General features: G+C 35.2%; 3 protein-coding genes across 3 annotated transcripts in view; all 3 read left to right on the forward strand.

Annotated features, from left to right (window-relative positions):
* Positions 1–1336, forward strand: part of LOC111404306 (protein BOBBER 2-like) — a 3405-nt gene extending 2069 nt beyond the window's left edge. Inside the window, exons 4-8 of the mRNA XM_023033134.1 lie at positions 216–391; positions 448–523; positions 684–847; positions 1046–1129; positions 1241–1336. Coding sequence (XP_022888902.1) covers positions 216–391; positions 448–523; positions 684–847; positions 1046–1129; positions 1241–1261 — 521 coding nt within the window. The 3' untranslated portion in view covers positions 1262–1336. The remainder of the gene's footprint in view (positions 1–215; positions 392–447; positions 524–683; positions 848–1045; positions 1130–1240) is intronic.
* A 3457-nt stretch (positions 1337–4793) lies between these two features.
* LOC111402941 (zinc finger protein CONSTANS-LIKE 16-like) lies at positions 4794–8179 on the forward strand. The gene is made up of 4 exons (XM_023031272.1): positions 4794–5155; positions 6453–6962; positions 7345–7479; positions 7692–8179. Exons 1-4 carry the CDS (start codon positions 5030–5032, stop codon positions 7758–7760), a joined length of 840 nt encoding a protein of 279 aa, XP_022887040.1. The 5' UTR covers positions 4794–5029; the 3' UTR covers positions 7761–8179.
* Positions 8180–10030: 1851 nt separating this feature from the next.
* LOC111402942 (histone-lysine N-methyltransferase ATX4-like) lies at positions 10031–18668 on the forward strand. The gene is made up of 23 exons (XM_023031273.1): positions 10031–11538; positions 11642–11697; positions 11799–12012; positions 12280–12405; positions 12487–12555; positions 12655–12723; positions 12840–12931; positions 13037–13129; positions 13247–13382; positions 13522–13627; positions 13737–13836; positions 14339–14463; positions 15099–15244; positions 15436–15540; positions 16312–16376; positions 16690–16894; positions 17074–17160; positions 17351–17407; positions 17496–17585; positions 17715–17801; positions 17897–17971; positions 18222–18322; positions 18409–18668. The coding sequence occupies exons 1-23, from the start codon at positions 10648–10650 to the stop codon at positions 18497–18499; spliced, it is 3186 nt and encodes a 1061-aa protein (XP_022887041.1). The 5' UTR covers positions 10031–10647; the 3' UTR covers positions 18500–18668.
* The last annotated feature ends 6769 nt before the right edge of the window (positions 18669–25437 follow it).

Consider the following 25437-nt stretch of genomic DNA (forward strand, 5'->3'; position numbering starts at 1 on the left):
TACTACATACCAAGCTGCTTCCAACCCTTCCTCTGGTTATTACATCACTTGGCTGCTCCAACCAGGAATCGAACTCCCTACACTTGGTTCCAGAGCCCCCAATGTGATTGTTCCGCCAATTTGGATGTGCCCTGGGGGGCAACCAACCATTCGTTCTTCTACTTGTTTAGGGAAGACCACGATGTACTGGTTACAAAGTGTTCTTTGTACATGAGCACCTCCTAACAAAGGCAATGGTCTCGATATGGATAAGTACTCTTGGGGTCAATCTTTGCAAGAGGTTAATGTTGTTGTTCCTGTACCTCCTGGAACAAAGTCAAGATTCCTTGTGTGTGAATATGAGAAGAATCATCTTAAAGTTGGGCTCAAAGGTTATCCCTCAGTAATTGACGTTAATGTATCGTGCTGTTTTATGGATCTTCGCGTGCTGTTCTCTTAGAACAAAAGGTAAAACTTATGCTTGTTTGCTTGCATGGCAAACTCTTCCAGTCTATTAAGGTCAACGATTGCTTCTGGACCTTAGGTAGGTAGGTCTTATTGTATACATACATGCATTATAAACACCCACACCGCACCCGCACCCACATGTATATTCTTGATTTGTCTATTTATTGATCACAAAACGTATGTGGATTCTTCTTTGGAAGGAAATGAATGTCTAACTATAGTCCAACTTCTTGTAGAGGATCAGAACTGTCTCTGTCCTCCATCTAAGCAGAGCCAGATGGACTGGTGGACGTATCTGGCGAAGGGTGAGCCAGAGATTGATACACAGAAAATAGAACCTGAAACCAGCTGGCTTTCAAATTTGGACACTGAAACACGTTCTACTGTGGAAAAGAAGATGGCAAGCACTAGTACGCTATAGCAGCATTTGCACCTATGTTTTTACTTTCATGACCACTTCATTTGTCTCATATTAATGTGATATCTATTTTGAAGATTGTTTCTCAATTGAGACTATATTTGTCCAGCCTTGAAATGGTGACTCAATTTTGGGCAACCTTTTTAAGTAGCTCAGTTTATCCTAAAATGTTATTTGCAGTTTGATCAACGACCAAAATCCCTGGGCCTTCCGACAAGTGATGAAATTCAGAAGCAAGAGATGCTACAGAAGTTAAAGGCTGAGGTGAACAATAAATGACTTACCTCGCACTTCTCCTCTCATTCTTTTGCATTACTGTGTTTTTCCAAGTTACGGTGATTTACTAAACTGATTTGAGTTTATGAATTTGTCCAGAATCCAGAGATGGACTTTTGAGGGGTGAAAAGTTTGCTAATGAGCTGGAGATGGCTTTTTTTTTTTGCATGTTATGTTACTTCTTGTTATGATACCTCCGTCGATAGAAGAAACTATTTGTAATCCTTTTGGGCTTCTCGATTGACTTTCAGAATGCTTTGTTTTTGTGAACTTTCCCTTCTGGTCCACCCGAGAGGCTTCTTTTTAATATCTTTGGTCTATGTGAATTTAATGGTATATTATAATTTTCCAGTTACTCAACTATCTTCGCTAAGGGCCTATTTGGAAGCGATTTTTATCCCTAAAAAATTGATTTTTTGACCGTTATTTCACTATTTCAACCGTCATATTTAACTTCTACTCTCACATGTGGACCCTACTTTTCTCCTAACGGTCAAAAAATCAATTCTCAAAATCACTCTCAAACAGGCTCTAAATATTGAGCATTGTTTTTGAAGTTTGCTTTACGATTAATAGAAGTATTAAAAGTAAGATTTAGAATAATTTGAATTCTTTTCGCGCTCGTGTAAAGATTAAGTAGTAATTTTACTTTTCATTTATTGGCATTTGGTTATGCTTAAAAGTTTGTTTTGTTGAAAGTAAGTTAAAACTTACCTTCTGAAAGAGTGTGTTTCATTAACAAAAAAGAAGTAATTTGGAAAGCATATGTAAAATAAGTCACTTAATCTGCTGGCTCGTATAATTAAGATGTCCATGTTGAGTGCAATCACACGACATGCATATCACTTTCTACAAAAAGGCTATGGACCCTGAAATTCTTATCTCTATTGTCTAGTTCCATTTAGATGGTGATATTTTTTTTCTTGTTCTGTTTTAGTGCATTTATTCTGTACCTGCAAACAAAATGCAGAGTAACAATTGAAATTATTTATTAATTTGGAATGAAAGAGGCTAGGAAAATGAGATCTTTGTTTTTAAAATTATTGTAGCCTAACTTTCAGGGGCTACTCTTTTCTTTTGGCGTTTTGTACGTTTGGTTTCAATTATTAATCTTCCCCCATACACCGTCTTTGTTAGGACATATGGTACTATATTTTCTCTATGGACTTAGTTATACAATGTGCAATTAATACAAGGAAGAGGTTATCTCAGAGTTCAGTGGTGCAAAGAGTAGGAGTGAGGTTATCTCACGCCTTGTTGACAGTCGGAGTGTGGGAATTCGATTCCTGATACATGGAATTGGACTCCTTGCAGGTACAGTATACAGACAACTCTTATTTTCTGGTCTACTGTGGCACATTCAGCTATTTACCTCCCTCACAAAACTCTAAGGTCGAGATGGTGAGGGCCCTCAAAATTGGGGTTCAACCTTCAATACAAAGAAGAGACAAAAATGCTGGGGTTTCACTATAATCGTGTGACACGTATGGGCAAAGGTTTACCTAATTGTAAAAAAAAATCAGTGATCAAACTTCACAAAATATATATTTACAAAGGATTGTTAGGAACGTAGAAATTCATAGAGAAAAACTGAATGAATGATGTACTACTAAGATGTCTTACGGACGATAATGTAGTACAGAGAATATTATTTACATATAAACGCAATTTAATTAACATATTACAATTTGTTTTTCACCCCAAAATTTCAGAACTATGAATGGTGGACACGTTATCTTGTGCATGGTCCTTGCAATTGCTGTCACATGCGAAGGGGGAAGTGTCTCCCCAGAAAGCTTCTATTTTCCAATTTTGCCACTAAAATGTGGAAAGATCACATTACCAGGTGGGGTCATTGCTAATAAAATAAAATACATTCCAATGTCAATAAAGCAATGAATCTTAGCCCCGTTTAGAGTACGTTGAAATCAGATTTTTAATAAATTTTGATAAAAATTGAGGAAATAAGTGGTTGATAAAGTCACATTTTTGAAATATCAGGCTCGAGGGACTAGCCAATTCAAAACACATTCGATGGCGAGTTGTAGCATGCATGTGAAGCCATTTTATTTGATCCTAAACAGTCCACCACGTTTTCATATTGCGATAACGGCTCGCGCACAAAGATATAATAAAACATTATCTGAGTATCAAACTCACAAATACAGATGTGTACATAGAACATGAATTGCTTTCTTTTAGGCTATTTTGATGGCTACGGAACATAGACTCTCGGTGACTACCTGAAAATTCAATAATTCCACATAAAATCAATTCACATGAAAACTCGATTAGTATTTAGTTCAGATCGATCGAGTACCCAGTCTGTCCTTAATTTTATGCTGCCTAATTATTTTTGCATTCTAATGGACGGTTTATGTGAATTAATAGGTCATTTTCTGATTCCCATTATGAAATGATTGATCTTCTGGGTTTATGTTCAAAAATTGCAAAAGACAAATACTATGACAAGATTTAAGGTCCCATGAATAAAAACAATTCTAAAGCCATTTTCTATTCTCCTCGAGAAACAACGAGTTCACTACGTTACATTCCACTCCAGCTAATATTAACAATTGATCAAAGATCCTCCAAAAAAATACCTAAGTGCGTGTTTGATTACATTTATTTTTTCTGGAAAATATCAGTTTTCGACCCAAATTCCTACTTGAGGTGTTTGATTGCTAATTTTTTCCATGAAAAACATTTTCCCACTTTTGAAAATATGTTTAATTTTCCTTGTTTTTAAAGAAAACATTTTCTTTGGATGGAGGTGGTTTTTATTTTCGACAAAAGAAGGAAAGCATTTTCTTTTCTAAGTGATATTTTTTATATCAATCAAACACACTCTAAATTGTTACAACTTAGAAAATCGACCACTCGAATGTATATATTAAGCCTGCCAGCGCTCGACTCGTCCCATGTCTTCATCAACTGTTTTTTTGCTGCAAATTGCATCATTTCTTTAATCAAATGTTGATTAGTAATATATAATTCACAACTTTGACTAACATGAGACAACGACCTTTAACAAAAATCAGTTGTTTTAATTCAAACAAAATATCTCGATTATATCATTGTTTACTTTCTCGTAACATGCGTTGAATTCAGTAAGCTTTCTTTATTGCACTTGATCAAAAAGATGGAAAAAAAAAAAAAAAGGATTTAAAAAACACAGACTAAAGAGAGCTATTCGCCTATTCCCTCTTCAATCAAATGTACAAAAACAATAATAAAAAGTAAGAGCTTAAATTTATTTGAGCACCATTTTTTTTAAATAGATTTTGTAATAGTGAATTTTTGAAGAATAAGTGGTTATAAAATAAAAAAATATTTTGAATTTAAGCATTAGACTATTTTATTGGTACATTGTATTTGTGGGGTTGAAAATGAATTTTGTATAATGTCTCTTTAACTTCTCGTCAAATTTAGACATGTAGGCCTAGAAGAAATTTTCGCCCATGTTTGATATTCATTTTTAATTAAAAATATCATGAAATTCATAATTTATCAACTTTTCGGATTCACCTTTCGTTAACATTTATTAAAATCTATTAAAATTTTAATTTTTTTTTAAGAACTACCTGAATTATTATTAATAATTAATTTATTGGTATAACTTGTCTCCCGTAGATGGGATTTCTTAGAACAAGCCAAAATCAGATTCCTTTTCAACTCTCTCTGTCCTCCTTCACACACACACAAACGCACGCTCACTTCTCTCTCTCTCTTCTTGAAATATGGCTGTTTGTTTTACTGCTCTGTAGCTGCTGCTGGTTCTCTGTTTTCTGCTCTGATTGACACATATATAAAAAGGACCTTTTCCATTAAAGCACTTCTCTTTCTAACTGTTACTAAAGTACAGAGTATGTGTGTCGGTCTTCAGTCATGAGAGAGAAACAAGAAAGAGAAGCAAAAATGTGTTCAGAAACTGGGCTAATGTTCGCGTATCTCCGTCAAGAAATTCAGCAGTTTGATGATTTCTGTTCCTTACAGAAACCAAATGCTTCATTGGTAGTATTCTTTTTTTATCAGCATATTGGGTTCTTTTTATTTATCTGATTTTGGTAATTTTGATGGAATTTTTTATTTCTAAGCTCAATTATAGTATGATCAATTTTTGGGTTTCATTTAAATTTAACAGAATTTTTCAAGATATTGCACTCTAGTTTAAATTCATTGGTCTATTTATTTATAACCTGAATTTCTTTTTTGTTGCTTGAACATTCTCTGGGCGAGTACTGTTTACATGATACAAGAATTCTCATTTAGCTGCTTTGTGGATTGACTTTAGTGAAGAAGAAAAAGGGCAACTGAATTCTTTCTTTGAAATATTCCATTTTTTCTATGGCTATTTATGGATAGTTCTTGAATTTTCTTTATGTTTTGGTATCTATTTATGGAAGAAAAAAATTGGGAAATCTATTATCGCGACCATTAATTCCGTGTTCTTTACTTCTTTTCTATTTCTTCTACTTCCATCTTTTTCCACATAAAAGACATATCCGCCACTTTCTACCTACTTATATTCTTGGTTGCAAGATATTATTTTGCTTTTGCTTTTGCTTTTATTTTTTTCTTTTATTTATTTATTTATTTTTTTTTTGTGTCAAGTTGTTTGAGCAAAACGGTATTGCGAAAATGGGTATATCATATGTGTAACTGACCTCAAATTTAACAGGAATTGTTTTGCTTGTTCATTCTGATGTCGCGTTCTTGAGGGTTCACTCTGCACTTACTGATATTAGGATGGAAAGGTGGGAGAAAAGCTAAAGCTTAGCCACCCACCCATTCATGGTGGTTATTCTAGAGATCTTTATGGGATTTCCAATTGGAAAAGCATATTTTCGTTAAAAGAAAAATCTTGATCTCTTGGGCTTTTTGTTTGCTCGATTGTTGAGTTCCTTGTCACTTCAAAGGATAGTAAAGGCAGCTTTTAGCATTAGCTTAGTAGTGGAACTTTAAACGAGTGGGAACTTTTCTGTGTAATTTTTTTTACACGTTTAAAAGTTTTAACCTTTGCACATGAATACATGATCACCGAGTAAGTCATACCATCGTGCGTGTTCATGTTTGCACCTTTCCCCATCCTTTATTGACACTGTCAACATTTTATCTTGGAGGAAAGTAGTTTACTCTTTTCTCTCAAATAACAATCTTTCTTGCATAACTGACATCTTTACTTTATGAGAAATAATGTGTAGGGATATAATATTTTTCATTTCCCTTCTTAATTACTTGTAGAAGAAAATGCATAAATCATTTTAAGACTGCAGAGTTTTTAATTTTGATCTTAATGGAGGGCATACAGGGCAACCTCATTCAGACATCTACTGTATCAGATTACAACCTTGGTGGAGAAGGGGATCTCTTCAAGGCTCCTGAACCAGTACTCGAAGAGCTGATGATGGACCTTGATCCAATGACAGCTGTTTTTTCAATGATTTCATGCGGAGAAGATGTCATCTCTCCACAAGCAATGTCGGTATCGGATATTGAATCGTCAATTGAGAATGGGCAACTCCTCAGTGAGGTTTTCTATGAATGCAACAAGGATCTTTTGGAAAAGGATGCAAAAGAAATGCCGCTCTCTGAAGTCCTGGATATCAAAGTTCCCACTTTAAAGACGGACGAAAAGCCAATTGCTGATGAAAAGTTGCTTTCTGAGAGTCATTTCCAGAAAAATGTTAATTCCAGTGGTCTAAAGACGATGGAACAAATGCATGGGGCTCTAACGTGGCCAAATTTTCTTGATTTTCCGGGTATGGACTTTGAGGCTATTTATGGGATGCGAAGAGCATTCAGTGAAGGAGACATAGAGGTCAAGTTTGATTACTCTATGCGTTCTTCTTACTATTGTCTGTTGACTCATTTTTCAACTTGCCCTGAGACTGCTAAATTTGAATAAATATGCATTTTCTTATAGATATATCACATATCATCTGGATAAGATCTTCTGATAATAATTATAAAAGGCTAAAAGCTAGAGAAAAGTTGTAGATTAGTGTTTTAATTACTTAACATAAATTGAGGAACAAATGATTTTTTTTAATCAAATGATTAGTTCTTCATAAACGTGTTCGTGAATGAGCCCCGTGCTATTAATGGTTCCATGACCTAGTCGATCTGAAAAATGTTTAGATGTTTCTGGCCTCTTTTAGACAGGGTAGGACGGAGTCACTGATAATGAGGTTTTATGGCAGACTCTTGGCAATGGTAATATAAGCCTCGCGAGGCAACCAAAAATTATTAGCAGTTGCATTTCTGAAGATCGCAAGGAAAAGCTCTCGAGATACAGGAGTAAGAAGTTGAAGAGGAATTTCGGCAGGAAAATCAAGGTGAGTTCTAATGCTTTTTCCACATAATATTTTTCACACTTTTTGCTACCATCTGACCTCAAACAAGATTTTACTTTTAACCACTGCAAACATGCTCCAATAGTAAGTAGTTTCCATCAAATTATATAGTTATGGACCTCATTAATGAGCTCATGCTTTCACCCGAAGTAGATTATAAATTTGGACTATGCTTATGGTGTTTTTTGATTCAGTATGCTTGCAGGAAGGCTCTGGCCGACAGCCAACCAAGAATCCGTGGAAGATTTGCGAAGACGGAATAAGTAGATGGTTGCAAGAAGAGACAACTCTTTGACAAGTAAGAAGAAATGTAGGAAGTAGTCAATAAACCGGATGATGTGAAGTAAGATATCGATGGACCTGTTGATATAAAGAAAGAAATCAACGGTAATACTTGCCGGTTTGTTGATGAAATGATTAGGCTCGGTGGTTGACTCGATAAGCTGGTACTTAATGCTTGGAAGCTAGATATCTCTTCTTAGTTGCTGTGATCTACTCAGTAGATGATGTTTTCAAATAGTGTATATATTGCTTGCTTTATAAAGATTAAGAGTAATTTTCATGTCGATTTTATGAATCCCGTCTAGAAACCCCTTTGAGCAATGCATGAGAAACAGGAAGAGAAGTGGTGATCAACAATTTTTAGATTGAGAGTTGGATGAATTTTTACTGAAGTTACACATTTTCATTCTTAACTATATCGATCCATCGAACATACTTTAATAACATGGCTGATGTACTTGATTGGACGGTACAGGACAAGATTAATGAAAAATTAAGTTAAGATTATTTGTTGTATAATTTCAATTACTTGTTGAGGTTTGATTGTACAGCAAAGAGTTGGCTGATACTCGTGTTTGCAGCAAAATCTATCCTTGGAAGCCAAATTAGCCAATATTAATGTTATTATTAAGAGAAAATATGACATTTCCTAGCAAAAACGAGTTGACTCATAACTTTATACCAACATATTAGGTACAAGTTCCCATTTTCCATCTAGTGAATGTCGTGTGTACTATGAATGACTTAACAAGTTGTACGAGATTTAGTCAAGTGCATTGTAGGACTAGAAGTTCACGAGATTAATCATTGCAAACAAGAAGCTTAACAAACTACAATCAGCTCTGTCTCTCTCTCTCGATCTCCGACATAGTATTCATATGTCGTGGTTGTGTATAAATTGAATGTCAAACACTCTCTCAATGAGTAAATAGTATAATTTCTAGTTGCTATTTGTAAACACATAAAGACAAATTTGCCCCCCCTCCCCACCCCACCCCACCCCTATGGCAATAACATGTGGGGTATTGAAAAGCTGCACTTCCAATACCTTCTCTCCTCAACCAACGGAATACGAGGTCTAACAATGTAAATTCAAGTCACCCCTTTCTGCTTTTCATTTGCCATATCCCGATACCGGGTAAAGAAAACAGTTACAAACAAAAGTTAAAACCATTTTAAGGTATAGAATTTCTTAAAACTTAAGGTTTCTATGCAATTCGCTCACAACCTTAGACATCTACCGCAAACTATGATATTTGGTCACTCCATTTTGGGTCTTTCAGATATGTCCTACTACCCTATAAGAACAACCAGTCAGTGCCGCCACCGGCCAAGGTGGAGCCGCTTTCACCTACCCCGCCTCCACCATCCACAAAGCAAGAAGCTTCCCTGCCTCTCCTATTACCGGTCCCCCAGCCGCAGCCACCCACCATTGACAACCCTGCAGCCATCCCGGAAGCCAGTTTGAACAACTAAACCATCATTTACCACCCCTACAGTGCCATTTTTTTCTCGCCTCCCGACGGGGGAAAGTCAGTCGAATGGCCGAATTGATCCGTAATCAATGTCTCAAAAGGTACATGCTACATACAACTTTTATTTTTTGTAATCTAAAATACATAATCTCTTCATGTATTAATCCAATTCTGCCTACACCTCTAAAATCCCAACTCAAATCTAAACATTCAGCATAACATCCAAAGCAATTTCCGTTGTACAAATCACTTTTGGTCCCCATTTCTTGACCAATTCGAGTTATTATTATTATTATTATTTTTTTTGCAAAACATTTGATTCGATTTTCTTTTATTCACTCTCTGTTGATTTGTTGCGATTCTTATTAAATTTCATAAAATTCTATTAATCCAATTCTGCCTACACCTCTAAAATCCCAACTCAAATCTAAACATTCAGCATAACATCCAAAGCAATTTCCGTTGTACAAATCACTTTTGGTCCCCATTTCTTGACCAATTCGAGTTATTATTATTATTATTTTTTTTTTTGCAAAACATTTGATTCGATTTTCTTTTATTCACTCTCTGTTGATTTGTTGCGATTCTTATTAAATTTCATAAAATTACATGAAATGGCAGAGAAAAACTAAAGAAAATTTATTTATTCATAACAATTTTTCCTCCCAAGTTTCATGGAGCCCACTTTTCTCCAGCCAACCTCTGCAAAAACAAAATAAAAATAAAAATATTGAACGACCTCTAAAAACCAGAATGCTTTGCTTCGAATGCCATGTCTGTAAATTGCCACCATGCCTACATTGGGTGCTCAACACGTTTGGTGCAATTTAGCATTAAGCGTGTAAAATTTTCTATCGTATTCCATCCTCTTCTCGACTCATTTACCTTTCTATCGCTGCCTATACATACACATCCGCTGTTTCTATACATCAATCTTTCCGAAAGAAAACTAAATTCCGCACCAAAATTGGACTCCCATTTTTACTTAAATTTTTATTATATTCACATGCAAGGTATCACACTTCCGCATAGGCTGCAATATATATACATACACATATACATATTACATATTATATATAATTGTGTGTGTCTATCTCTCTCATCGAGTCACAGAGCTTTTAGAGAGAGAAAGAGAGCTCTTGAAACAGAGATCCCTATTCCCATACCCTTTTCTGAATATCGAAATTGGCTTTTTTCCCCCTCTCTTTTAAACAATTTTTGTTATTCTCCAGCGTTAAAAATCAATTCTTGATTTTGGGGCCGAATTTTTCTCTGATTTGCATGTGGATTGGTTTTTGTTCTTTTAAATTTATTTTTGCCTGCGGTGTTAGGAGATTATTGAATTGAGAAATTAGGGTTTCGCAGGGAGTGAAATTGGGTGTTTGAGAGGAGGATGATCATTAAGAAAAACTTGAAATCTGTAATGCCTAGTTTGAAACGTTGCCGAGTCGGCGACTCGGGGGGTGAGGATGATGAATCATCATCGGGGAATCGAAAGAAACGGAAATCTGCCAACGGGTATTACCCATTACACCTTCTTGGGGAGGCTGCCTCCGGCATAATTCCGTTCAATAGCTATGGAATTCAGCGAATCGTCTCTTCCTCCCCCGCCACTGCGGCGGCGTCATTATGTACGGAGACTTCTTGTTACCCCAACAGCCGAGAGCCGAAACAGAAAGAGCCTGCACGGCCGCCACTGGTGAGAACTTCCAGGGGACGGGTTCAAGCGCTTCCTTCTCGATTCAATGATTCAATCCTTGATGATTGGAAGAAAGAAAAGAGTAAAAGTACAGTAAAAGACTCGATTTCCGGCCAGGAATCGACGCCAATTAAAGAAAAGGATAAATTCAACTTCAAAACCCCAAGAATGTCGGGTGGTGTTGCAACTAATAAGAAGCGAAATGAGGACAAGATTCGGTACCAATGTCGGAGATTCTCTCCATTGTCAGAGAATGAGATAGAGGAATTGAGGTCCGATGGGTTGAAAAGTCTTGACTTTAGGACGAATTCTAGTTCGCTGAGCTCGGTGACAACATTATACGACCAGTTTGTGGATGATGAGGAGTTGGAGGAGGGTTTAGATTTAAGTGGCATTGCTAAATTATACCGTCCCGAGGATTTTTCCGATGGTGATATAGTTTGGGCTATAACTGGGAAGCAATGCCCTGCTTGGCCCGCCATTGTGCTTAATCAGAAGCAAGTTCCCCATCAAGTTTTAAATTTTCGGGTTGCTGGTGCAGTTTGTGTAATGTTTTTTGGTTACTCTGGGAATGGAACACAAAGGGTAATACATACTATTTTCTATCACAAGTTTCTTTGCCCAATGTAATGCATTTAACTGAGGTTTATGTTGGCCTTAAATAAGTTTTTGTTCCTGTTATGAACAGGATTATGCTTGGATTAAGCGTGGCATGATATTTCCATTTATAGACTATGTAGACAGGTGCTTATTGAAGTTTGTTTGTTATTTTTCTTGTTTTGGTTCTTTTATTAAATTTGATGGGTTAGTGAAGTTGGGATCACGTTGAAACTTGATTGGTATAGGTTTCAGGGGCAGACTGAATTGAATGATAGCAAGCCTAGTGATCTCCGTTCTGCCATTGAGGAGGCATTTTTGGCTGAAAGTGGCTTCAATGAGATGTTGATGGTCGAAATTAATGCAGCAGCTGGCAACTTGGTTTACTTCCATTCTTTTACAAGAGGAGTTGTTGAGGTTTCTGATTCCAATCAGGATCAAAGTTGCAACTCTCCAAAACAGGTCATTAATGGGTTTATTTATTTCTCTTGTTGGAACATGGATTTGTAACAGGGTTTACCAGTAACTTCTATATTGTTTTCTGATGCTTCTTGGTGAAAGTTTTGAACAAAATGATGCTATGATTTGCTTATGAAACATGAATTACAGTTTCCTACCCCTATCGAAAACTTATCATTTTCAACTTTCCTTTACATCAAATTTTGTATAATCAAATAGAAGGATAACTTTCTTGGCATTGGAAATGATTAAATTTATTTCCTTGTGCAGGAAGCATTTAGAAAGACAGGGACACAATCATGTGAAGCCTGCGGCTTGAGCATGCCTTCTAATGTGTCTAGGATACTGAATGATCGAGCTGCAGGAACCAATCGTTTGTGTACTTCTTGTGCAAGGGTTTGTTACTTGATTTGCCTAGAACTTTTTTTCCATGTTGGAAACCTTTGTGTACTAATGATTGCTTGTTATCTGTTTCAGTTGAAAAAAATGAAACATTATTGTGGCATATGCAAAGAGATTAAGAACCAATCTGATAGCAGAACTTGGGTGGGATAATCTTTTCTTCTTTCCTTCTTTTTGATTTCTCCAGTATATATGTCTCTTACACTTGCGACATTTTTGTTATAATAAGTTTCATTGAATTAGGTGCGCTGTAATGGATGTAAAGTTTGGGTCCATGCAGAGTGTGACAAATTCTCAAGAAATGATTTTGAGGTCTTCTCATGCCCCATTTCCATTTCCCCCCCTCATCATATGTATGCCTACATATAAATCTATGTAGAGTATATAAATTAAATTTGTTTGGTCATAAAATGTTTCCTCTGTGCTAGGATCTGGGAACCAGTGATTATTATTGCCCTGAATGCAAAGCAAGGTTCAATTTTGAATTATCTGATTCAGATGACAAACAGACTAAAGCTAAGTAAGTAGTTTATTCATTTAGCTTGAAAACGTTTATTCGTTATTCACCAGAAAATTGATGTGTTACTTCCAAAATATCTAATAAGAGTGCAATTTCTTGATGCAGAGAAAACAAAAAGAATGGTAATTTTGTACTGCCTAACAAGGTTGCTGTTGTGTGCTCTGGCATTGATGGAATTTATTTTCCCAGTCTTCATCTGTAAGCATTAACACCCAAGGCTTCTGGCTATATTTACAAGTATTCACGGGTGTTTTACATTTGCTGGCATCAATTATTTAGTTTTTTTTAACCATTATTCCCCCCACATTGTTGCAGAGTTGTTTGCAAGTGTGGGTATTGTGGAACGGAAAAACAGCCACTCAGTGTATGGGGACGACATACGGGGTCTAAATCCAAAAACTGGAAGGCTTGTGTCAGGGTAAAAGGTTCCTTAATACCTCTTGAACAATGGGTTTGTACTTGAATCTGACCTTTTGCTTTATTACTTTTAACTTGATATCTTGGTGTGTGTGTATATATATCTTGTAAATGTTCGTGATTCTGTATTGAGGAAAGATGTATACATCTAAAAGAATTTTTTGGCCTAACAGATGCTGGAGATGGCTGAATATCATTCTCGTAGTGTTGTTCCTACCAAAGCCCTTAAACGTCCTTCTATCAAAGTACGGAAGCAGAAGTTGCTTACTTTCCTACAAGGTCATTTTCTAACCCTTGAAACCTTGAAATTTGGGGAGATGTTTCATGTTGCTACATCTATGGCAGCATGAATGAAATACACTGACTTTGCAGTTCTTTAATGTGTTAGAAAAATATGAGCCTGTCAGGACCAAGTGGACAACAGAAAGGTGTGCAGTGTGTCGATGGGTCGAAGATTGGGACTACAACAAGATTATAATATGCAATAGGTATTATCAAATATAAACTTCAAAAACATTCCCAGTTAAAGACAAGTTTTATTATTATAGTGCATGTATCAACATGTGGGTTGGTACCCCATCTCACCTCTCCGTGCTGAGGGCATCTAGGCTGATCTAGCATTTTTTTATTGACCAATAGCAAATGTTTTCTTTAGCCCTCAGCTTCCATAACATTTCACATCTACTAATATCAAGTAACTAAATGATTAATTGTTCTTCCAGAAGAAACAGAGTGAGAATACATTTCATTGCTTAACTTTTTTCTTTCCTGGTTTCTTACTATCCCTTAAAGGTTGTTTTTAAGCTAGAGATATTTGTCAGGAGCAGGAACTTCATGGGATTTTCTCCATTTATTGTACAAATCATGAAATATCTTTCTAGCTAAATTAAAAATTAGTTGATTATGTCTTAAATTGTTTTTGGTTAGACATTGTTTATAAATAGGAAAAAATCCACAGATAGAGTACTGATTATACGTTGTTACTCGCAGATGTCAAATAGCTGTGCATCAAGAATGCTATGGAGCAAGACATGTTCGTGATTTTACTTCATGGGTCTGTAGAGCCTGTGAGACACCTAATATTGAGCGGGAGTGCTGCCTCTGTCCTGTGAAAGGCATGAATATTTTGTGACTTAACTATCTTATAAGTCTTGATGGTCCTACTTTATTTGTCTGGTTTTGCAATAGAACAGCTTCCATAATGTTTTCCTCAGCCTTCCCTTCATCGCTGTATTACATAGATTGATATGCTGTAGATTCCATTAATTCCCTTTTCTTTATGTTGTAAAATTTTGATGAATTTTGAGTTGGTGGAAGAAGTTAATTGCAACCTTCAAGCTCTTCAGCTTAGAAAGGAAAAATTAGAAGGGAAATAAAAGAAAAGCAAGAGAAATTATTCTGGTACTGAGATACTCTTATCATATAGGTTAAAGTGTGGGTACTTAGGTTTGTGTTTTTTCTGTTCCAAATGTGCTGAACAGTGCTTTTATCCCTGTATAATTGTTGTAGATTACAGGCCAAAAGCAAGGCAAGATGATACATTTGATACAGAAAAGAACCTCTGAACTGAACTATGAATAGTTTATTTGAAACTGAGTGCTGTTGTTGCTTTGCAAAAGTCACTATTCTATAATTTGGAATGAATTTCTTATAGTTTGGAAAATACCCAATTATTGCTGACGTATAATATTAGATGAAGCATGTTTTCGTTCCTCTGGACTAGCTTTTAACTCTGTGTTGTGTAATATAGGGGGTGCACTGAAGCCTACGAATGTTAAGCCATTATGGGTTCATGTTACTTGTGCTTGGTTTCAACCTGAAGTTTCTTTTGCAAGTGATGAAAAGATGGAACCTGCCCTCGGAATCTTGAGAATTCCTTCCAGCTCTTTTGTGAAGGTAGCGTCGTCCTGTATTCATTGTTATCATGTGACTCAAAAATGGAATGATTTCATTTTTATAATGTTTGTATTATATGTAGTTTTTTATTGGAGGTTGGCCTTAGAATCTGAAAAGAAATAATTCTGTTGATGTTATATTAACCTGCATCTGTTGTCCAATTGAATTTTGCGCTGACTTTTAAATTTCAGATTTGTGTAGTTTGCAAGCAAATCCATGGTTCCTGCACACAGTGTTGCAAGTGTTCCACCTATTACCATGCAATGTGTGCATCGAGGGCTGGTTATCGTATGGAGGTGAGGATGGCTTCGTTGACTAATTTATTATTATTCATATTCTTCAAGTTTGTGTTATAGAATGGCCTCATTTTAGTCAATGACGGGTAACAATAAATCATTCTCACTGTTCAATTTTATATCTTAAACATTTTCTTGTGTGACTCACATGTCTGTTGATAATATGCTGCCTAGTATTTTTGGTTAGTTGTTTACTATCACTTCTACCTCTAGTGTGAAAATCTAAGGGTTAAAAAGACTGTTAGTCACTCAATTTTATATCGAAGTTTTATGTTAGTCACCAAAATTATGTTGTTTCAAAGTGGTCACTGAAGTTTTCTTTTAGTTTTAGTTTGGTCACTTGGTTCAAATCGGTTAATTTGAGACAGAATATCAACTATGAAAGACCACAATCTAGCGTGGCTGCGTGGCAACTACGTGGAGGTCTTCCACACAATCTTTTTCATTTAAAGAACCATTGGATGCTAACTATGTGGCTTCCTTGAAACGAAAACAAAAAGTGAACATCAGTGACTACTTTGAAACAGTATTAAGCTGGGTAATTAAGATGAAACTTCTCTACAACTTAAGTGATTAACAGCGTTACTTAATATCTGATGTTAGTGCAAACTTATTGTCAGAATGTTTGGTCATATGATTTACACTAATCCAAATTTTGCAACTTAAAACAAGCCAAGACAACTATGTATTTTCCTTCTAGGTTCTGATGTGTGCGCGCATGTGTATTACTTGAGGTCATTGCTTTATTTTAAATGTTTTTTTAAACTACAGTTGCATTGCCTGGAAAAGAATGGGAAGCAGATCACGAAAATGGTTTCATACTGTGCCTATCACAGGTATTGCTCCTTAGAATTTGGTATTACAGTTAGCATTATGGTTGCACAAAAACAAATTTTTTTCCAGAAATGTTTGGATAACTTGCTCTTTTTGGCCTTACTGTCAAAATAAGTTACTTTTTTCTAACTTTGACCATTAAAAAAATTACTTGAAAACTTATTAGTAAATTTACTTGTAAGTAAATCATTTAAGCCCAGTGAAATATGCTCAGTATCTTCTTTTCTAAGGGGTTGGCGGGCATGTGAAAATTAAACTATGCCCTTTAGGGAAACATCATGTTGCTTAATATTTTGGGTTATGTGCTTTGTGAAGGGCTCCAAATCCAGATACAGTTCTAATCATAGAGACTCCTAAAGGGACTTTCTCAACTAAAAGCCTTCATCAAAACCAAAGGCACACTGGTGCGAGGCTTATTTCATCAAGCTGGTTGAAACACCAGGAAGCTCCAATAGTTGAGTTTGATGAGGTCGATCCATTCTCCTCGTCAAGGTGTCGGGTCTTCAAAACATCAAACAGGGTATGCGCTAGAAACAAATAGACGGCATATAAAAACCTCTCTATATATATTACTGAAAAAAGTAACAGTGCTAATAAACATTCTGTCGGTTCCAATTTAATAATTTTCAGGCAAATGTAAATTTACTTGTAGTATTGGCTCTAAATCACTTTATCTTTCCCGTGCCATCTGTTTTCCAGCTGATAAGAGAGGAGGCCATTGCCCACCAAATTATGGGACCTCGTCATCATTCTATAAGTGCAATTCAAACCTTGAATGCAAACAGAGTAAACTTCTTTTCATACTTATCTTTTTTTCCCCTTCTTTTCTTGATAAAGTTAAATATGTTTTCATTTTCGCTTGTGCTTTGATCTATTATTTTGAAAATAGACCTGGAAATCCTATGCAAATTCTTATTTATTTTGTAACCCCAGTAAAGCAAAAACTAAAATCCTGATTTTTTCCGTACTGAAACAGAAAGTAGAGGAGCCTAAGACCTTCTCTACCTTCAAAGAACGACTGCGCCATTTACAGGTATTATTTTATTAATCATGTTCAGTTGGTAGTCATGGTTGGTTAAGGAGCTGAATATCTCACTTCCTAATTGTACATGTTACTCCAGAGAACAGAAAAGGATCGGGTGTGCTTTGGTAGATCTGAAATACATGGATGGGGCCTTTTTGCACGGAGAAACATCCTAGAAGGGGAAATGGTAATTGCTTGTAACTATCTCTTTTTAGACGGTGTAGAAAATTCAAAAAGAAAATCTTTTGCCTCTTAAGTTTATCACTTGAGGAGAAATTTTATGCATGTCCATATTGGACTATTTGGTTTTGGCCAGGTTGTGGAATATCGTGGGGAACAGGTTAGGCGCAGTGTTGCAGATCTTAGAGAAGCACGCTATCGAAGAGAGGGCAAAGACTGCTATGTGAGACGAATTTTTCTGAAACTAAATTGGAACCTCCCCCCCCTTCCCCCCTTTCACCCGAGTCGTTTCTTAAGCGGTGAAAATGTCATGCACAGCTATTCAAAATCAGTGAAGAAGTTGTGGTGGATGCCACAGATGCAGGAAATATTGCTCGATTGATCAACCATTCAGTAAGTATTGCCAATACAGGTCTATTTTGCATTACAAATACAGTTCAATTCCCAAGAACTTGGCATCTGGAAGTAGAAATCTTGATCAAGATGAATCTTTGCGTTCATCTTTTCGAGATAGTAGGAAAGATGAATCATCTTACTTTTCCATCTAGAATTCTTATGTTTTTTGTCATTTTATCTACAAATTTTTTTGTGATTTTGTGGCGAGTTGGGATTCCATAACTGTTGTCGATTTGTTTTTCCTCAGTGCATGCCCAACTGCTATGCAAGGATCATGAGTGTAGGCGACGATGAAAGCCGGATTGTTCTTATTGCCAAGACAAATGTGTCTGCTGGCGATGAATTAACGTATGTCTCTCTTCTCGTGTGCGCATCCATTGATAGCTATTTAATGCAAAATAGTTTTCTTACAATTTCTGTTGATTTTGTTACAGGTATGATTATTTGTTTGATCCCGACGAGGCCGAGGAATTCAAAGTCCCTTGTCTGTGTAAAGCTCAAAACTGCAGAAAATTCATGAATTAGGTTGCGTTCAGTATAACCATTTGTTTCTCCTTAAGGAATTCTATCAGCCTGGCCTGATGTTTTGCAATTTTGTAATTTTTGCTGCATAGGGAAAATGTAAATCTTTTTGGTTTTTTGAGGATGTTTTTATTAAACCATAATAAAAGCAATGAGATTCTGGCATTTCATATTTTTCAGAATTTAAATAATTATTTCCCCCCTTGCAAAGAAGGGAATAACGAAAAAAAAAAAAAAAAGTATCTTACAGAGATCTAAAATGGTTGTAGCAAACTAAAAAAAGGACATTCTTCATTTATCAGCAATTCATAATTCAAAACAGCAAAATCTCCGTTAAAAAAATAGGTTCCTGTTTGGTGATATTTAAAATTTTTATAAAAAATTAAGTCAAACTAACAGTTAATTTAATCACACCATGTATTCATAATATCTTTAGACTTTAATCACATATTTTATTAATTTTTAATTAAAATATATTAAACTTTTGATTTTAAATAACACCGACCAAATAGGGGCTTAAATGCTTGAGAATTAGCTATCTCCACACAAGAATGAGTTTAATTGATTAAAGTAGATTATATGAATTCTGGACATGTTTAAATTACTTTTTCCAAAAATTGAATTTTATTAGTCAAAAAGGCAAATTTGAAAATATTCTTCAGGTAATTGAAGTTTGATCTCGTTGCTTTCAAGCTTTATGCATTTTTAATTTCAACTTGTAGTTTAACTTCATCGTCTATTCACTTTTTACACTTCAAAACACTCGAACAAAAATGTTGAAGGAGCCGAAACATCACTCACCAGCAACTGCGGGAAAATAAAAAGTAGTAGTAGATGCGTCTGCAAGTTCTCTACTCCAGCAGTCCACGATCTCAGTTCACAATTTGACCTACAAATCATTCCCCAAATTCAATTCTTTCATATCAGTACAATAAATATGTAGTATGTTCGACTCGATTGCACTGGACAATATTCAATAAGCAATTCTGTTAAATAATACATAGTATTCACTTTAGCAATACTCATGAGAGGAAGACAGATTAAAAGTTTACCTTTTGATGTCCTCAGACTCAAGAGAGTACATTTTCGTGCTTGCTAGGACTGTACTCCGATAAAAATTATCTTCTTGTTTTGCCCTTTTGAAGACTATTTGGTCATCAAAGAAATTATTTTTTATGGTTTTCCTTCCGGTAGTGGTGCGAATATAAAAGGTACTAGGGCTCAATAATTTATTTGAGTAGAAATCTGCAATGGCATGGCAAAACCCAAGCCCATACCCTCACTACTTTTTGTCCAAATATTGTCAATCCATTCTTGACTCGATTGTTACGAGGGTTTTATCGGGACACAATTCGGTATCTTGTTTAATATGAATAGTGATTGTTGCTGGAAAAGTGAATAAATTCCCACATCAACTATATATAGTGTTGGTTAGTCGATCCACATAAGGATACGGTATAGATTGGTCGAAGTTTGATAGGATTGCAGTAAGAGGCTCAAGTCAAATATTAAGAAGAATCTAGACTTAATAAAAAACCTGTCCATTAAGATAAAATGCAACATTATAATATATGTTTTAAAGACCCTGAGTACAAGAAAAGACATAGCATACACTGTAGAAAGAAGTCTAAGAGACTAAAAGAGAATTCACTTTTTACGATTTTTTTTCTCCTACTACATTTGTTATCATTTTTCTTTGAGTAATAATGAATACAATTTAGCTCAAATTTGTATTTTTTTTTATAAGTGGCATGAAACTAAAAGAAAACATTACATTTTTTGTCAATTTGAATTTATAAAATTTCTAAATTATAGATACTCCTAGAATTTGTTTTGAGCAATTTCTTTATGTTCTTGTTTTAAATGTCCTTTCAGAAAATAAAATGTCATACCTAAATTACCTTGTAATGATAAAATAAGGGAAAATTTCATAAGTAAGAGATTAATTATGTTACATTTCAATGAGCAATTTCTTTCTGTTCTTGTTTTAAATGTCCTTTTAGAAAATAAAATGTCATACCTAAATTACCTTGTAATGATAAAAATAAGGGAAAATTTCATAAGTAAGAGATTAATTATGTTATAGTTCAAAAACAAGAAAACAAGTTTCAAATTTCAAATATCAGATTTTTATTAAAAATTATTTATAATTAAATTAATTAATTAATTATTTTAGAAAATAAATATATTTAAGTCACAAATTTATATAATTTGGTCACAAATTTATATAATTTGGTTTCAAATTAAAGATTTAATTTGTCACTTATTATTTTTGGTCACAAATAAGAAATTTTATATCACAAATTATTTTACGATTACAATTCAAAAATTTTATAGGTCACAGTTTGTTCATCGATCACAAATCGAAAAATTTATAAGTTACGATTTATTTATTGGTCACAAATCACAAATGTTACAAGTCAAAACTTATTATACAGTCACAAATTATCAAATTATTGGTCACAGATTAACAATTTATTAGGTCACACCTTATTTTTCGGTCACAATTTATCTTTTTCATTGGTCGCAGATTAACCAATTTAATGATCACAATCAACCAAATAATTTGTGACAATTTTCAGGTCACGTATTTAATTGTGAGTTACAAATCAACTAATCGCCACAACCACCGCCACGACCAACTGTGACTCCCAACTTGTGAGTTATAATTGGGAGTCACAATCACAATGTTCAAGTCAGATCCAATTTCGAGTCACAATTGGGAGTCACGGTCACAATTTTCAGCACAACCAACATCGCTGCCACCGCAGCCAGCACCACCTCCTTTACTACCATCGAAACCCACTCTGTCGCCAGATCTAATAAAAATGAACAAACCGCAACCGCCCAAAATCATCGCCCTACCACCATGACCACGACCAACATCATCATCTCTCTGAACGCCAACAGCACCACCACAACCTGCAACCACCAACATCTCACCATCTCCACCACCATGACCCTTACCGTCGACCACCACTCCAAACACCACTGCACCTGAGCACTCACCAGATCCACCATCACGCCACCACACACCGTCACCGTTGTCTCACACAAAATCCCCATCGCCGCACACACCACCACACCCACGCACATACACACCGTCGTCGCGCACACACCATCCCAACCACCACAGATCGCAATGGGCAGTTCCTCCGATTGTGAGATCTTCTCAGATCGCCACCAGTTCGTCGATGCTGCAACGGAGCAGCACCTCCATTGGTCGGTGACGCTGCAATGGAGAAGCTCTCTCTCTCTTTGATTCTCCAGTCGCTGGGCAATTGAGAAAGAGAGAGAGACGTGATAGAGAGAGAATCGGGGAGTGGGGGGAAATGAAAGTGGAGAATAATTAGGGTTTGAAATTATTATCTATTAGACTAATTTTTAAATATATTAATTAATTAAAAAAAATTCTGATTTGTGAAATATTAAACATGACATCTTATTTATGAAATGATGATTTTTAATCTATTAGAATCTGTAATTTTCACTAAAAATAATAAAAATATTTTTCCCATTAGTCTTACTTAAGGTTTAAACGGGCCAGCCCAATCATGTAGACTGGGTTATTAATTTGAACCTGGCCAGGGCCAGATGTTCATCTTGGTTCACTTCATGGTTCTTTTGCCGATGCTTATTTATTTTTGGTAAAATAACGCAAAACCCTACTTATGAACTTTACATTTCAAAACTAGGGTGATTAGGTTTAATCTTCTAAAGTCAGGTGTTAATTATTTATTTTAAAATTAATAAAAATAAGTTAATTACACAGTTTACGTGATGCAATCTGAACCGTCCATATTTCAATTACAAAAATTTTCATATCACGTATCTCTGCACGTAATCACCCATCATTCAACTCACGTCCGTCTCTTTTTAACATAAACCACCTTTCTCTCTCTCTACAGTGCGGTGCGGTGCGGTGCAGAAATCACGTCGCTCTCTCTCAATATCGAGAATACGGGAACTACGAATCTCTCTCTCTCTCTAATACAATGAAGAAACGTCTCACTCTATTTCTCTACTGCTACCGACCGCACAATAGATCTTTGTTTATCAAAGAAATATTCATATTACATTTTAGTTCCAAGCATAGTAGTGTTTGAAATGACAAAAACTCGTAGTGTTCGTGCGAAAGTAATGGAGAAGGATAAAGGAAAGATGAAATATGTTGGAGGAGATTCTTTTTCAATAAAAAGAGTTAAAATGTCGGCCTCTAGCGGGAAACCCATGAAGAAGGTGAGCTCCGATTCTGTGACTTCTAAAATTTGTGACCTATTATTTGTGTAGTTTGTGACCTGATTTGGGTATTTTGTGAAGGAAATATCATTTTGTGACCTGTTTTAGATATTTTGTAATTTGAAGGGTTTGTGACTTATTTTATGTACCATGTGATCAATTACTATTTATTTTAATTAAATGTGTTTTCTAAGAGGTGTTGGATTGTTTGTGAATGAAATAAGTGTTGTGACTTTATACTTCTTAGTGTTATGATTTTGGAAATTTTGTGACCAACTATTTATGATCTGAATATGTATGTGTTGGTCACAGTAATATTTTTGACATTATGATTGTGCATGACTGGAAATATATAATAAAACCAAGGAATTGGTTTTCTGGGAAGATCACCACAACACCAATACAGAGTGTCATTACGCACTTTGTGATGAAATTTGATGTTACCCAGAGGGATATTCTAGAAAACACATGTTTCTCCTACTACATGCATTGTAGGGAGATAGTTGTGCAGCCACAATTGATTCACCAAGTTTTACTACGAGAAGTTAAGCAACCGAACAAGCAGGAGATGTGGTTTAACCTGAATGGGAGATATATTCGATTTTCAATTGCTGAATTTTGTTTTATTACGGGATTAAGGTATGATGGGGTCGATGGTCGATCGATGTTAGATGAGAAATCGTCTTCAGTGAAGGACACATATTTTAAGGACTTAAAATTTGTTACAAGTGAAGATGTCAAGAGGGTTTTTATTTCACTAGATGATGCACTAGATCTTGATGTTGTTAAGATTGGAATTATCTATCTCATCACCTCATATTTATTTGTTACATCCTACCTGAAAGTGGTGGATCAATATATATTTGCATTTGTAGACAATTTTGCCACTCTTGAAACATTTCCTTGGATTAGATATTTGTTTGAGACCACCTTATCGTCACTAAGAAAGGGACTATCAAAACAAACTAGTCACTACAGATTGACAGGTTTTTTAGTGGCTTTCCAGGTGTGGCTGTATGAGTGCATACTTGCACTTGAGGGGAATGTGGCCACAAGAATTTATAAGAAATATCCACGCATTATGAAATTGGACTGTGCACAAACATCCTTTGATGGTAATGTTTGAGGACCAAGTGTTTGGTAATGAGAATGTAAGGTTTTAAATACATCTAAATTGTTATGTAATCATTTGGTTAGTTGTATAAATTTTGAAATGACACATGCTCAATATTTTTTCATCTTATGTGAAATAGGTTATGATAAATGGCATTGATCCCGATAAGTGTATTTTATACACTTATTTAGACTATTAAAATTGAGTATTTGTTAATGAATTTGATGGAATATGGCTTAACCCTATGTATATATTGTGTGTAGGTTACAATCAATGGAAGATATGAGAAAAGAAAATAAGCGGGAAAAACAACTCAATTACATCAAGGGCAAAGTTTGGGGACTAGAATGCAATAATCCAAAAGTTGAATTGGACCAAAGAACGATGAGTTGAGAACACCAAGAATCAATTGGAGTTGAAGAAAAGCTAATGGGACAAGAAATTTTGGGAAAGGACCAAAACACACTTCAGAAAGTTTAGGAACCAAATTGCAAATTGACCCCTAAAATAATTGAACCGTGCATATGCATAGGCTTGCAGGTCTTGCGTACGCACGATTGGAAAATTTAACTTTCGAAGCTCAATTGAACCTATTATGTGTACGCACCAAATGAACCATGCGTACACATGGTTCAATTCCGACAAAAAAATTCTGTTTCCTTATTTTGTTTTGGAAAGTCTTGGTTTGCAATTCTTTACATGATATTTATACCAAAAGTCGACAAAAATACGAGTAACCTAATTTTTATCATCTTGGAAGCCGATAAAGAGGAAAAAGAGAGCGGGATATACATTGAAGGACAAGACTTCATCACTTGGATCCGGAATTGAAGGCATAAAGTGGAGGATTTCAGATTCTTTTCATACTTTAATGATTCGAGTGACGTCGTTCTTTTATTTTTCCTATTTTTCCTACATTAATATGTTAGGCTAAATATCTTTGTATTGGATGGATGACAAAACTGATTGACTCTTAGTTTTTAATTCAAGACCTTAAGTTTTTTTTATCTTAATTCTTGTGTTGTGGTTTCTTTAATATGCATATCTATATTGTTTTAATGTTTGCGCACCATTAGGACAATAATTTGCTTCTTCGTAGTGTTGGAAAACTCACGATAGGTATAACACTGTTATTGGAACGCATGTACAATGAATGTTAGGAATAATATTTGTGACGTGTGCGATCATGTGTGATAATCCTATACATCAATGCGTGTTTGCCATATGAATTCGGACTAGGAATAGGATCGTCTCGTGGTAATCATAGGTTTGTTATATTTTTGGAAAGAATAATAAATAAAAGTGAAATTATCGATCGTCACAATTGCATGAGTTGAGATAATTGTCATAGGTTGAGAATTAGAACTAAGAGTTGATCAGTGGTGTCGGAAATCCAATACATTTACTCATCTAAATTCTAAAACAAATTCTCATCAATTTTGCAATTTTTAGTTATAAAACTGAATTAGCTATTCAAACAAACATCAACTTTTAGTTAATCACACGAATTTAATTATATCGAATACACTGAAATTAGACCTTATTCTCTGTGGGACAATAACTCTTTCATCACAATTATTACTTGTAC

Source organism: Olea europaea, chromosome 11, assembly GCF_002742605.1.
Source record: "Olea europaea var. sylvestris chromosome 11, O_europaea_v1, whole genome shotgun sequence".
NCBI classification, from domain to species: Eukaryota; Viridiplantae; Streptophyta; class Magnoliopsida; order Lamiales; family Oleaceae; genus Olea; species Olea europaea.